General features: G+C 55.9%; 1 protein-coding gene across 3 annotated transcripts; it reads right to left on the bottom strand.

Moving 5' to 3' along the window:
• Positions 1-29: 29 nt before the first annotated feature.
• SCYL1 (SCY1 like pseudokinase 1) lies at positions 30-14,040 on the bottom strand. 3 transcript variants are annotated; one of them, XM_012778076.3, is made up of 18 exons: positions 13,859-14,040; positions 13,366-13,506; positions 13,028-13,150; positions 12,714-12,940; positions 12,190-12,280; positions 11,943-12,098; positions 9,317-9,475; positions 8,343-8,450; positions 7,463-7,576; positions 4,317-4,472; positions 3,210-3,398; positions 3,048-3,123; positions 2,619-2,783; positions 2,243-2,385; positions 818-889; positions 530-736; positions 388-442; positions 30-291 (listed from the first exon to the last, which is right to left on the bottom strand). In XM_012778076.3, the coding sequence occupies exons 1-18, from the start codon at positions 13,967-13,969 to the stop codon at positions 167-169; spliced, it is 2,418 nt and encodes an 805-aa protein (XP_012633530.1). In that variant the 5' UTR covers positions 13,970-14,040; the 3' UTR covers positions 30-166. The 3 variants fall into 3 exon arrangements, with proteins under 3 accessions (XP_012633530.1, XP_012633533.1, XP_075857903.1); XM_012778079.3 differs by lacking the exon at positions 818-889 and having other exon boundaries at positions 13,859-14,035; XM_076001788.1 differs by lacking the exon at positions 13,028-13,150 and having other exon boundaries at positions 13,859-14,035.
• Positions 14,041-14,290: the final 250 nt, after the last annotated feature.

Genomic DNA, 14,290 nt, shown 5'->3' with positions numbered 1-14,290 from the left:
AGGGGCTAGACTGAGTCCGGGACAGGGGGTGCGAAATAGAATTTTATTGTGGCTCTGATTATGTACACGTGAGATGTGCCTGGCCGGGCAGCCGGGCTCACATGGTTTGTACAATAAATACATCCGCGGGCGGCTCTCCGCCGCCGGGAAGCGCCCACACGGCGGGTCAGTCCAGCTTCCGGGCTCCCAGCTTCATGGGGCCCTTGGCCGCCTTCTTCTCGGCGCGTTTGGCCTCCATCTCCCGCCGCCGCTCCTCGCGCTTTTTCCGGGCAAGCTCAGCCTTCACCTGTCCTGGGGGCAGGAAGGGGAGGCAGGTCTCAGGTCCCCAGCGGGTGCCTGCCCCCGGGGTGGGGAACCCTAGTCAGCCCGCCGCGGGGAAGCACTTACGGCTCTCAGTCTCCAGGCCCTCCCAGCTGTCCTCACCCCAGGAGTCCGGCCTCGGCTGAAAAGGGAAGTGCGGGTTGCCAAGGGGCCACTTCCGGCTGAGTCTGTGCAGCCCCTACCCTCGCGCCAGACCCGCGCTGGGTACCTGGGGGCTGGGACGCGCAGACAGGGAAGCGAAAGGATCGCCCTTGTCGTTAGGCTCAGGTGCGTCCCAGTTATACTCGCTGGCCATCCGCGTGCCCTCAGGCGGCCGCTCCGGGGAGCTCTGCTCCTGCCAGCCCTGGTCCCAGGAGCCTTCGGCTTCCCAGCTGCTCCAGTCGGCCTCCGGGGATTTGTGATCCCGGCTGCTGACCTGTGGGAGCAGGGGGAGGTAGCACTGGGCCAGGGAGGAAGGGGCTGGATCCACCCCCAACCTTGCCTGACCCCTGCTCACCTGCCCAGCACGGCCTGCTTGGCCCCCAGCACTCCAGTCCTCCTGCTGGGCCAACACAGACTCCGCCTCCTGCTGCAGTGTGGGAGGGAGGAGGGATGACTACTGACCCCCTCCTTAAAGGGCAAGTAAGCCGCTCCAGCCCCTTCCCAGCCATGGGCTCCATTCTCTAGTGTGTGAGTGTGTGTGGTTTTTTATTCTTTGAGACAGGGTCTCCCTGTGTTGCCCAGGCTGGTATAGAACTTCTCAGCTCCAGCGATCCTCTTGCCTGAGCCTCCCTAGTAGCTGGGACTACAGGCATGTAGTCCCAGCATGCTCAGCTCACATTTATTAGTAAAGAGATAGGGTCTAGGCTGGCGTGGTGGCTCACGCCTGTAATCCTAGCACTCTGGGAGGCCGAGGCGGGCAGATAGCTCAAGGTCAGGAGTTCAAAACCAGCCTGAGCAGACCCCGTCTCTACCAAAAATAGAAAGAAATTAATTGACCAACTAAAAATATATATACCAAAAAAAAAAAAATTAGCGGGACATGGTGGTTCATGCCTGTAGTTCCAGCTACTCGGGAGACTGAGGCAGGAGGATCACCTGAGCCCAGGAGATTGAGGTTGCTGTGAGCTAGGCTGACGCCACGGCACTCACTCTAGCCTGGGCAACAAAGTGAGACTCTGTCTCAAAACAAAAAAGAGAGAGAGATAGGGTCTTGCTAAATTTAACCCAGGCTGGAGTGTGGTGGCACCATCATAGCTCATGGCAGCTGGGCTCAAGTGATCCTCCCGTCTTAGCCTTTGGACTAGCTGGGACTACAGGCAGGAGCCACATCACTGGACTCCACCCACTAGTCTTTCATTTTCCTTTTTGCTCCTCAGGTCCTGTTTCCCATCTATAAAGTGGACACTGACTGACCCCTGCTGCCCTCACCTTCCATGAGGCTGGGGAACAAGATGTAGATGCTCACAGCCCTCTCCACAGTGTTGGGGGGCCAGAGACTGCTATCAGCCAGATGGGGACACTGGGCCCCAAGCTCTGCCCCATTCTCTTCAGGACAGCCCCACTCCATCCTCAGCCCAACCTGAGCCACCCCCTATGCAAGATTAGTCTGGTTTTAGGCCTGGGAGCAGCCTCTTCTTGCTGACCCTAGGGCTGCATGGGCACTGGAGCAGGAGGAGGAGGGACAGAGTGTAGAGGAGAGTGACAGGGTACAGGGGGCTGTCCCAACTGCCACCTGCCCTGCCTGTCCTTTCCAGCCATTGCTAGAGCCTCTGGAGTTGAGCAGGGCTCAGCTGCTGGCTCTGGCCTACAATGACCAGGAGGCCTCCTTGCCAGGGATGCTGTACAGATGAGGACAGGCCAACCTCACATAAGCTCTCTGAATGGCAGCCTGTGGCTTTGAGCTGGGGCCCCCTAGGAAAGCCTCCTCAGCTCCACGTACCTCTAAGCTGCCCCAGTCTTCATCATCCCATCTATCAGCAGCGCTGCTGTCCTCTGCTGTGTCCTTGTCCTCCTCTTGTGTCTCCCAGTGGCCTGAGGTTGTAGGGGTGGCAGGAACAGGGGTAGGGGCCGGGGCAGGAAGTCCTGGGGAGCAGAGGCTCACTGAGCTTTCAGGGAGGTCTTGGGATGGCAGAGGATGCTGGGGGGAGGGGTGCAGGCAAAGGAAGGGGCACTGAGGAAGCCCACAAGGGGACTAAACCCTACCCCTCCTCTCTGTCCCCATCATCACCTCCAGGGGAGGCAAACAATAATGGCTCCTGAGTGCCAGCACCTCCCAGCCCTCTCAGCCACTGATGCAGCCAGTCTGGGACACTTACCCTCAGGCATGGGTCTCTGGGGGACATTGGTTTCAGCTGGGGTAGCCGTGGGATGTGCACGGATCAGCTTGGAGGTGAGTGAGGAGACCCCAGTCACAGCCCAGCCTGCCCAGCTGGCTGCAGCTCCTCCCATCCCAGGGCTGGAGGCTGCGTGAACGTCCTTCTCTGGCAGTGGCATGAGAGAGAGATGGCCAAGTCAGGCTCAGATGGGGTGAGTGATAGGGAAAGAAATGAGACAAGGTGACCTATAAGGCCCCCTCCCTCCCTTCTCCAGGCCTGGGTTCTCCCATCTATGAAATGGGGGGTGGGTGACAAGTCTATTCTTGAGGCTCTTTCCAGCTCTCAGACACTCCAGTGGGTGTGGGACATGACAGACCACAGTCAAGGATATGGCCGGGGGAAGAGGGAACACGAGTGTTGGCCACTTACCTACTTCTGCAAGCTGGGTGGGGTCCTCTGACACAGACTCCAGTTTGGACAGGAAACTTCGAATGGCCTTGAAGGCCTGTGGGTAGCAAGGGGCAGAGCTGGGGACTTCAGGGTTCCTGAGAGGCTGCCAGGCTCCAGGGCCCAGCCCCAGCTGTGTCTCACCTGGTCCCGCACGGACTTCTCGGGATCCACAGTGAGGCCGCAGAGCACAGGCAGGATCTTGTGGGCACAGTCGTTCATCGAGTAGAGGTTGTGGGTGGCAGCGAAGCCCAGGACACCCGCGACCCGGGACGGTGCAAATGGGTCCTTAGTGGCCCGGCTGAAGGCGGAGGTAAGGACCCTGTGTCTGGTCTAGCATGGGACAGGGAAGAGGGCTCCTGAGTGTAAGGTCAAAATTTTTTTTTTCTTTTTGAGACAGAGTCTTGCTCTGTTGCCCAGGCTAGAGTGAGTGCCGTGGCATCAGCCTAGCTCACAGCAACCTCAAACTCCTGGGTTCAAGCAACCCTGCTGCCTCAGCCTCCCAAGTAGCTGGGACTACAGGCATGCGCCACTAATTTTTTCTATATATATTAGTTAGCCAATTAATTTCTTTCTATTTATAGTAGAGACAGGGTCTCGCTCTTACTCAGGCTAGTTTCAAACTCCTGACCTCGAGCAATCCGCCTGCCTCGGCCTCCCAGAGTGCTAGGATTACAGGCGTGAGCCACCGTGCCCGGCCATAAGGTCAATATTGAGGCCAGAACCACCAGCCCTTCCCAGAACAGAGGCATCCATGGGGCCCCCAGAGTGTGAAAAATGTGAATTAGTCACTAACTTAAATGGGGAGAATTAACCTGAAACTCTGGATCTGGGCTTCTCTTCCCAGATCACTGGGCTCCATGTTGTCTCAGAGCAACAGGGACCAGAGCAGCAGCTGCCCGAGGGGCTGGGGCATGTTCGTCCCCTCCTACCTGCCCTGCTGACCAGATTCTGTTCATTCCTGTTAACTGTCTGGGCACAGCAGGCATCTGAGTTTACAAACTCTGCCTCAGGGGATGTCCACAGGCCTTGGGCCAGGCAGGCATACGTTCGGATGCCAGACCCGCCCCCTAGTGGCCGTGTGACCTGGCTCAACTCTGTCCCCAGGAGCCCAGACACCAGGGCTAAGGGCACCTAGGAGGGCCTAGGTATCTGGGAGGATGAGAGCCCCACACACAGGATTCTTGGTCCTGGAGGAGGCTGTGGTCCTGGGACAGGGACAGCTTCCCAGCAGCTGTGCAGGATACTCACACTGGCACCGAGGTAGGAGCCGATTTTGCCCAGGCAGACAGTAGTGTTGCAGCGGATGGGCCCCTGATCATCCTTGGCCTGCAGCCGTGCGAAGTGCTTCATCAGCTCCACATTGAGGTTGGCCTCGTTGAGCTTCGGGGCTAGAAGCAGCATGGACTATGGGCACAGGGGACAATGGAGACAGTGGGCTGGGGAAGACAGAGGGCCATGTGCAGGAATGGCCTCCTGGCAGCCCTCAGCACAGCAGACCCACCAAAGCCACCACACCTACCTCCAGCCTGGGCCTGGCCTAACCCAGCATGGTGAGGAAAGAAACCCCCATTTCTCTGTCCTCCTTTACAGCAAAATCTCAACAGTTTGCACTCCCATCTCCCATTTCTGTCCACTGCTCTCTTGTGGACACTTTACCCAGACTTTCACACAAGCACCCCCACTCTACCTAGTTGGCTCAGGTTGAGGTCACTGATGACCTCCATGTTCCTAAATTCAATGGCCAACTCTGCATCTTCACCAAACTTGACCCTCAGTAGTTTTGATTTTTATGTATTTTTACTTTTACACTTATAACAAAATTTATTTTTTCAGGTAAGTTTGTAAAGTAAAGAGACTATTTTCTATTTTTTTATTTTTAATTCTTCTTTAATTTTATTATTTTTTTTCCTCTTTTTCCCGACTTTGTTTTGAACCAATAAAGAGATTATTAACATTCAGAAGAATTTTTGTGTGAGCTCCTTTTATTTAAATCCCAAACAGATTTTCCTTTTTTTAAATTTTTCTATCTCTTCAAACTTACAAAAATGTTGTAAAAGTACTAAAATAACTCTTGTATACTTTTCACCCAGGCTTAACAATTGTTTTTACTCATGATTTCACTCTGCCAAAAAAATAAAAAATAAAAAAATTAAAAAATTAAAAAAAAACAATTGTTTAATGTTTTGCCATATTCACAAATACTTCTTTCTCCTTCTCTTCATCATTTTCTCTCTCTTTATATTATTATTATTTTCTTGAAGCATTTGAGAATTAGTTGGATTATTGCTCCAGCCCTAAGCAACCTGTTTGCAATCACTCTTCTTTCTTTATCCAGTGGCTGGAAAAACAACCAATAGCTCCTGGATCTACCAACTCTCTCTACAAACACATAACAAATGACCCTCAGCAGTTTTGACACTACTGAGATCTCCCTCCTCCTTGAAACTTTTGTGTCTGGTGTCTCTAGGACACCAGCCCCTTCGGTTTCTCTGACCTTGCTAGCTAGCTGCTCCTTTTGCTAAGATCATGACATTCATAGACACCCAGAGCTAATCTTCAGGTCCCTTTTATAGCTAAACTCTCCCCTAAGTGACCTCACCTATTTCCCCACTTTAAATGCCCTCCCTTGAGATGACAACTCCAAGGTGCATACCCCTAGGCCAGACTTCACACCTGCATAACCAGCAGTCACTCACCTGTCTCCATCTGGCTGACAAAGCCAAAAGAGGCCCAACCTGCTCCGGAAAACCTGCCCCCACAACCAGCCTTCTAAGTAAGCAGCAACTTAACCTTCCAGTTGCTCAGGCCAGAATCATCAGAGCCACATGATACCGCATCCATCCATCAGCAAACACTGTCAGCTCTACCTTTAGCATGTGGCCCCTTCTGGCCACGTGCTTCTGGCCACTGCCCTCCTCATCTGGGCCACTGCAACAGCCCCTAGCAGCATCCTAGCTTCCACCCTTGCCCTGACAGTCAGTTCTCCACATAGCAACAGGGCGATCCTTTTAAAACAAGTGAGACCAGGTCACTGCTCCACTCAACCCCCCAGTGACTCTTATCTCATTCCCAGTGAATGAAGCAGGTGCTTGTCATGCCCCGGAGGCTCTGGCCCCCAACCCCACCATTACCCCTGACTCCACCTCCCACAACCCAGTCAGCCACACAAAAGCGACTTCTACATTACAGTACATTCCAGCTCAGGGCCTGCACACATGCCCTTCCTTCTGCAGGGAATACCTTTCTCGGATCCCCTTGTAGTGCAATCCCTCACCTCCTCACCTTAGATGACACCTCAGTGAGGTCTTCCCTGACCCTGACCACTGTTTTATTCATTCATTCAGAGTCTCGCTTTGTTGCCCAGGCTAGAGTGAGTGCCGTGGCATCAGCCTAGCTCACAGCAACCTAAAACTCCTGGGCTCAAATAATCCTGCTGCCTCACCCTGCTGAGTAGCTGGGACTACAGGCATGCGCCACCATGCCCGGCTAATTTTTTCTATATATATTAGTTGGCCAATTAATTTCTTTCTATTTATAGTAGAGACGGGTCTCACTCTTGCTCAGGCTGGTTTGAACTCCTGACCTTGAGCAATCTGCCCGCCTCGGCCTCCCAGAGTGCTAGGATTACAGGTGTGAGCCACCGCGCCCGGCCCCTGACCATTGTTTTAAAACTGCAAACTCCTCTCCATGCTTTCCCTCAATTTCAAACATACTATATGTTTTTACTAGCACTCTGGGAGGCTGAGGCAGGCAGATTGCTCAAGGTCAGGAGTTCAAAACCAGCCTAAGCAAGAGCGAGACCCTGTCTCTACTATAAATAGAAAGAAATTAATTGGCCAACTAATATATATAGAAAAAATTACCTGGACATGGTGGTGCATGCCTGCAGTCCCAGCTACTCGGGAGGCTGAGGCAGAAAGATGACTTGAGCCCAGGAGTCTGAGGTTGCTGTGAGCTAGGCTGATGCCACAGCACTTACTCTAGCCTGGGCAACAAAGCGAGACTCTGTCTCAAAAAAAAAAAAAAAAAAAAAAAATATATATATATGTTTTTAAATTCTGTTTATTGTCTGCCAAGCCCTGGAAAGGAAGCTTTTGAGGACACTAAGCTGCCTCGTGCACATTACATCCCAGCATAGGGGCTCAGGGCCGGGCACGGAGAGGTGCTCGGCGAGTGTCTGCTGAGTGCAGGACAGTAGCTGTACCTAGCCTGCCTGCCTCCCAACCTCCTGCCAGCTGTGGAGCTGCACCCACAGCCTGGACACATATGCATACAGCAAGCAGGACAGTGCCTGCTCAGACCCATGCTCTAAAACCAAGGCCTCTGTGTCTGGGGTGAGCCCCCTCTAAGCCTCAGAAAACCACGGTGGCCACTCTGGCCCTGGCCACACTCACCTTGACCGTCTGCTCACGGATGGCAGGGTTAGTGTCCAGGAAGCCATGCACAACGTGGGGAAAGATCTGGGTGTTGACTGTTGGCTCATCAAGGTATTGGATGAACTGCTCCATCTGTGGCCCAGGTTGGAATGTGAAAACAGTCAGCCCCTCCCACACACCCCCTGCTCACTGCCATGGGGCCACTCTTGGCTTGGTTTTTCCAACCAGCCAGGTCAGCCTCCTGAGCCCCTGACCGTGTATTTGGCCTCAGGCCCATGTGGAGGGGTGAGGAGAGGCCAGGAGGGTGCTGGGAAGAGCCAGACACTGGAAGTCAGAAGGCCTGGCTCCTGGTCCTGCTCAGCTGACCACCTGTGTCATGTCCCCTCTAAGAGACTCCCCTGCCTCTTCTATAAAAAGGGGCATAACCCCTGCCCAACTCCTCCCTGCCCACCCACAGTGCCATGAGGGCCGGTGCCTGTGGGAGCTGGAGAGGGAGTGGCACCCGGGAACTACCAGTACTCCCTAGCTCACAAGGTCCCCACCCGTCCTGTCTGATGCTCCCAGCTGCCCTAAAGTTGGCAGGAGAGACTGTATACCCACTCTAGATGGCTAGAGTGGCCAAGCTAGGAGATTGGGAGTGGGGTAGGGGACAGGTTTGAGCCCTGCAGCCCAAAGCTGCTGGCGAGCCCTGTGCTTAGCTCGACCTCTTGAGAGCCTAGCCTCACTGGGTCGCTCACCTGTGTGTATGTTCAGGGGTGGGGTTTCTGGGGTCCCTGTGCAGCCAGGGCAGGGACTCCAGCCACCTGCCTGGAGATGGAGGTGAGGCAGGTGCCTCCCCAGCAACCTAGGTGGAGTCTGGGTGGGACAGACTTGGGCGGGGACTGGCCAAAGCCCCCACCTGCTGTAGGAGGCGGATGCGCATCGCCCGATCGGTGGATGAGAACATCTTGACCACCACAGGGATGATCTTCTGCTGATACTCCTCAGCACTGAGGAACTTGCCCACCTGCAGGAAGAAGCAGGAAGCGGGGCTCAGCCACATCCACCACAGCAGATACTTCACTCATTCAATGCCCTTGGGCTCCCTGCTGATTCCCCTTGGCAGGAATGGGGTGACAGCAGAGTGGAGGGGCGGGGGCAGGCATTTCCCCAGCGGCCCTGTGCCCACACTCCAGGTATCTCTGCCCTTAACCTTTCTCGGTCAAGACCTCTCTTGGGAAGCTGAAGCAAGCTCTATGCCCTGTAAACAGGCACCCCTATGCCGCATGCACACAGAATTCTGCCTGCAATTTCTGGGGGTTCCCAGCTACCAAGGACTTGCTATCTTCTCGCCTTCTAGCATGTCCTTCAGGGGCAAGGGTTCTCCCCAGGGTGGGCAGGGCAGGGAATGGCAGGTGCCCGTGGAAGGCAGGTTGAGGTCTAAGGAAGGGGTTAGGATCCAGTGCCCAGAAGTCAGGTGAGCCGAGTGCCGAGGGTCGGAGGGAGGATGGGAATGTAGGGTGGGTGCAGATAATCCCCAAGCTCTGGGAACTAGGGTGCACTGGTCAGATCAGAGGGGCTATGTGGGGAAATGGAGGAAGGGCTGAAGGCTCTGAAGCAAGGGGTCTGTGGAGAAAGGAGTTTGGAGGCATAGGGACAGCTGGTTAGGCGGCCCTGGCCTGCTGAACCATGGAGATGCTGACAGGAAACTCCTCATGTGGACTTGGGTCTGCTCTAAAGAAGCTGCCCCAGGACAACCCGCAGGGCTGCTCTCTACCCCAGGGCCTTCTCTTTTGCAGTTCATATGCACCCAGCCGGCTCTCCGGGCTCCACAGCTCCTGAAGCTGCAGGCCTTCCAGGTCTCCCACCAGAGAGGCGCCTGGCCCCACTCACCTTGAAGAGGGGCGTGAGGACAACAGCGCCAGCGTTGCCGAACTCGAAGGCGGTCAGCAGCTGGGGCAGCACCTTGTGCCGACAGAAATCCTCAGGGAACGAGTCCAGGCTCTTGCTCAGCTCTTGGAAGAACTTCTGCTTCTCGGCTGGTTCTTTGATCTGGGGGAGCAAGGACGGGACCCAGGGAGATCAGCCTGGTCACGGCCCACCCCCAGCCACAGCGAGGACAAAGGCCACTACTGGTCTGAAGGAGCAGAAGTGAGTTAAAAGCCCAATTCTCACGTACCTACCAGATGACCTTGGGCAAATTCCTCCATCAGTAAGATGGGGCAAGAACTCTACTACCTCACAGGGTTGTTCTGGGGATTCAACCAGAAAATGCACATAAAAGCTGCCAGCACAGTGCCTGGCACACAGCAGATACTCAGTGACAGGTTTTCTCATTGCTGCCACCTGACCTGTTGCTAGAAGAGCAGCCACTAGGGGATTCAGCCCTTCAACAATGCTGCCTCTACCTCTCACAGCCACCAGGTATGAGTACCACTAACCCCACTGCACAGATAAGGAAACTGAGGCTTAAAGAGGTGAAGGGGCTTACTTGGTGCCCCACCCTGGCTGGGTTGGGCATGAGTTCTTGGCAGGCTGTGGCAAGGCAGGGGTTAGACGCAGTTTACCCCCACACCTCGTCCTCCCACTGAGCCCAAACAGGCCACGCTGTAAACCTTCAGTCCCAACCTCCCTCTGAGGCCGTAATGCCCTCAACTCACATCTTCTGAGCACAGCTTATCTCAAATAGCCCTCCCCACAACTTTATGAGGTAGATGTAACATACTACACATTTTACCAATAAGGAAGCGAAGGCACAGAGAGGGCATGGAGCTTGTCCAAAGCTAAACAGCAGGGAGGGTTTGATCCAGTGGTTGGGTCCCTCTGCAGTGCTGCATCTTTCAGAGATGCCGCCACTCCCCCACTGGAGAGGAGGAGGCTGAGGGTCAAGCTCAGCAGCCAAGAGTGGCCAAGTAGGGATCACAACCCAGGCTGTAGTCTGAGTCCTGTGCTCTCTGCTCTACTCCACACCCATACCCACTGCTTGGCCTAGCAGAGATGACCTCTGGCTGGGGACGAGAAGAACCTGGGTGGCCTTTGAGCAGCTCAGTCCAGCATGGGAGGCAGGCTTGGCTCTGATCACAGGGTTCAGGGGGCCAAGGCCCATGGAGAGGCTAAACCACATCCAAGGTCACACATGGAGAATGGTAGCTGGGCTCTCACTACCTGACAATGGGAAGGGGGCCCCTGGGCATTGCCCTCCCATATTCTCCTGGGGGCTGGCCAGAAACAGTCCATTTCCTATGGGGCACGTCTTAAGGAGGACGGCAGCCCAGCTGAGCCAGCCATGTGAGGAGAACGCCACGTAACAATATCCTGCTGCCCCCACACCGCCCAGGAGGCAACAGGGCCTCAGCATTTCCAGCAGCTTCTCCTCCAATATGCAGCTGAGGTTCCTCATACTCCAGAGGCTCCCTGCCCCCATCTGCATCAGGATTCCATGGACTCCAGTCCATCCAGGTCTGTGGAAGTATCTGTTACTCTTCCCCTCCCTTCCCGAGGCTCCTGATTTCCAGCCATTTGTGTTCCCCAGACATGGCTGGGTCAGAGCAGGTATGCAGAGCAGAACTTCCCTGCTTCATTTCCCAGAACAGCCTATGGGCTAGCAGATGCATGATCCTCCCCACACAGATAAGGAACCAAGGCTTGGAGGTAAAACAGAGTGCTCCCTCCTCCCCCTCTTTCCATGTGCTGTTCCCTCTGCCTGGAACACTCCTCTCCCATAGCCATCCTCCATGGCTCCCACCCTCATGTCCCTCAGGCCACAACACCAATGTCACCATTTAGAAAGCCCATCCCAGAGCAACCACTCTACCATTTTCCTGTGCACACTTACCCAGAGAGCACAGGTTTTCTGTTCATATGTTTGCTGTCTCTCCCCCAGCAAGAGTCCCAAGGATGGGGACCTGGTCTCCTGGCTAGGTCTTTTTGGGCAGGGCTCTAGGCCTGCCTTGCTCTCCTCCTCACTGTGCTGCCCAGCACCCCACCCCCTCCCCAGCACAGGGTGTTGCATACATCAGGAACCAGAGCCAGAATGTATGTGGGCAGTTACTAGAATCACAGGAGCTGTCACTAAGCACCTGCTGTGTGCCGAACACTATACCATGTGCTTTAAATGCATGGACTCCTTGCCATGCTACTTAGAAATATGTATCGGCTGAGTGTCCCTAATCCAAAATGCTTGGGACCAAGAGTGTTTCGAATTTCAGATGTTTTCAGATTTTAGAACATCTGCATTATACTGGTTGAGCATTCCTAATCTGAAAATCCAAAATCCTCCAATGAGCATTTCCTTTGAGCATAATGTTGGCACACAAAGAGTTTCATGTTTTGGATTTTCAGATTCCACCTGAGCTATTATCAGGACTGAGCTTCAGCCAAGGGTAGTCACAGAGCAAGTAAAAGCTGGAGCCAGGACTTGCCTAGTCCACTGAGTGCAATTGAAAGAGACCCTGAAAAGCAGAGTGGGGGGCAGAAGTGAGGAACATAGAGCCAAAGCCCAGGGTGGGTGCAGGCTCACCTGAATCTCTTCCAGAAAAAGATTGGTCTCCACAAAACGGTTGCTCATAAAGCCACCAGGTGCTCGGCAGTTCTGCAGGAAGCGGGCCGGGTTGGGACGTACCTTGGGGTTGGCTCCCACAAGCTCACAGTAATGGGGCACCAGCGATTTGGGGATCTGTGGGGGAGGGGATTGGTGTCAGGGCAGGGTTGGGAGGCAGGCAGGGTGGAGCTGAGGTGGTACGAGCAGCCAGGGGCAGGATACTCACCTTCCCAGGGTTGCGTAGGGCTGCTGCCCGAGGTAGGGACCCATTGAAAACTTCCCAGATGAGGCAGCCCAAGCGCCACATGTCCGCTGACCTGTGGCGGTGACCCAGAGCTGCTTAGAGCCCCACCAGGCACTGGCGTAGGCCTCCAACATGCCTTGGGCACCAGGTACCCACTGCATGATAGGCGCCCTGGCTGTGTCCCTCAGTTGACCCATCAATCACAAGAAACAGGTTTTGTTAGCCCCATTTAACAAATTTAAAAAAACAGAGATTGAGAAGCAAGGACAACTGCCCTGGATCATGCAGTTTTCAAATTCAGAACCACCCAACCCTGAAGCCTGTGTCCATCCTGCCTTACCACCCTGAGGATCCTGGAAGCAGATGAATGGTCCTCACTCCTAAGACCCTGGGTCCCTCCCCAGCTAGGCAGCAAAACTAGGGAATGCCAACTAATCTAGGGGTCCCAAGGCTGCAGGGGCCTCCAAGACATGGCAGGTTGGTGCATGCTACCCTCAATCACTCACCACTTTTCCTTGACCACCCTGCCACTGCTGTCAGCCGACTCCGGGGGGTCATACTGCTCGAGCCCAGGGATGCCCTTACGTGGCAGTCCCTCACCATTGCCCTGAGCTGAGTACATGTAATCCAGGCCCCCAAGCTTCCACTCGCCAGCTCGGTCCACGAACACAGCGGCCATGCAGACATTGTTGTGGATGAGGCTGCAGTCGTTGACCAGGAAGCTAAGGGCTTTCTGCAGGTAGAAGGAGCCATCAAATCCCAGTACCTGCAGTTCCCCCCACCAAAACCCTGCTGTCATCACCACTGCCCCCCACCTCACCACGATCTGGTGTAGCCCCCAGGAGATCTCTAGCTCCTTCAGGTCACCAGCCTCCACTCGCGCCTTGAGGTACACTCCCAATGGGGTCACAGCCTCTGTCACTACGTGGAGGCATTTTTCTGTCTGAGGAATAGCACACCGGGATATCGGGGTGGGATGTGGGAAGTGGAAAGGGGGATGAAGGACATGATGGGGAGAGAGGTGGAGGAGAGAAATCCAAATCTGGGGGTGCTGGGACACAAAGGGTGGAAACTGAGGGTCAGGAAGAGATGAGACAGGACTGGGCAACCAGAAGAAAGCAAAGAGGGGCAGAGATGGGTAGACAGGGCAGTGGGTACCTCCAGCCCATCAATGTAAGCCAGGATGTTGGGGTGACGGAGGGTTTTGAGGCGCTTGAAGGCAGCTTTGGCCACCTGGGTCTGGTCTTCTGCACCAGGCTTCACATCATATACGAAGATGGACACCAGGCTGCCTGTGGCCTGGGGGAAAATAGAGTGACCTGAGGGGTGGGGGCCAGGCTGACCCCTCCGCTGGGCTTGGGTCTCACCAGCTCCAGAAATCGTCCCCAGAGCTGTTTTGTGACCGGAAGAGAAGGATCGCTGGCTGGGTCTCTCCCCAGGTCTTAGATGGGCCCACGTGACCCCGGCCCGGTCCGCCTGTCGGTTCCTCGGTCCTTCCGCCCGCCACGTCGGCATTGCCCGTCTTCCTCCCCGGCCCGTTGCCCCGGAGGCTCCGCCGCCACGTCAGGCCGGGCGCGACGCAGCGGGGCCGGTAGCGCGGACTAGGCGAGGCCCAGGTCCGCCGCGGCCTGCGGAGCGGGACCGCACTCACCTTCTTGCGGCCGCGGTGCAGGGCCCAGGGCCCCGGCGGGCCGCCCTCGAGGGGTTCCGGGATGAGCTCGAACGGGAAGTCCCGGACCGGGTCCCGGGCAAAGAACCACATCGTCCCCGCCGCCGCCGGGGGCTCGGGCGCCTCAGCTCCGGGTGCTCCGGACGCCCGAGCCGGGGCGGGGCGGGCCGGAGGGCGGTGCCTGCGCCGGTGGGCGGGGCAGGGGCGGGACCGCCGGCCGGTGGGCGGGGTGGAGGGCGGGGCCTGCGCTGTGGGCGGGGACGGGGCGGGGCCGCAGGGTGGTGGGCGGCACCGAGACCAACCCTCCGCTGCCGGGTAGCGCGTGCAGCTGGCCGGGCGCTGCCAGTTACAGGTCGGCGAAAGTCTGCGAGCCTCTGAGTCCTTATGCCTACAGGGCAGCGGCAATAGAGCCCA

This window comes from Microcebus murinus, chromosome 4 (genome assembly GCF_040939455.1).
Source record: "Microcebus murinus isolate Inina chromosome 4, M.murinus_Inina_mat1.0, whole genome shotgun sequence".
Classification (NCBI taxonomy): Eukaryota; Metazoa; Chordata; class Mammalia; order Primates; family Cheirogaleidae; genus Microcebus; species Microcebus murinus.
This window is presented reverse-complemented; position numbering and strand designations above follow the sequence as displayed.

Coding starts and splice junctions, on each gene's coding strand:
- SCYL1 (XM_012778076.3), bottom strand. CDS start 13,969: ATGTGGTTCTTTGCCCGGGACCCGGTCCGGGACTTCCCGTTCGAGCTC. Junction 12,099..12,189: donor CCCTACGCAACCCTGGGAAG/GTGAGTATCCTG, acceptor CCTCCCCCACAG/ATCCCCAAATCGCTGGTGCC. Junction 9,476..11,942: donor TTTTTCTGGAAGAGATTCAG/GTGAGCCTGCAC, acceptor TTGCTCCCCCAG/ATCAAAGAACCAGCCGAGAA.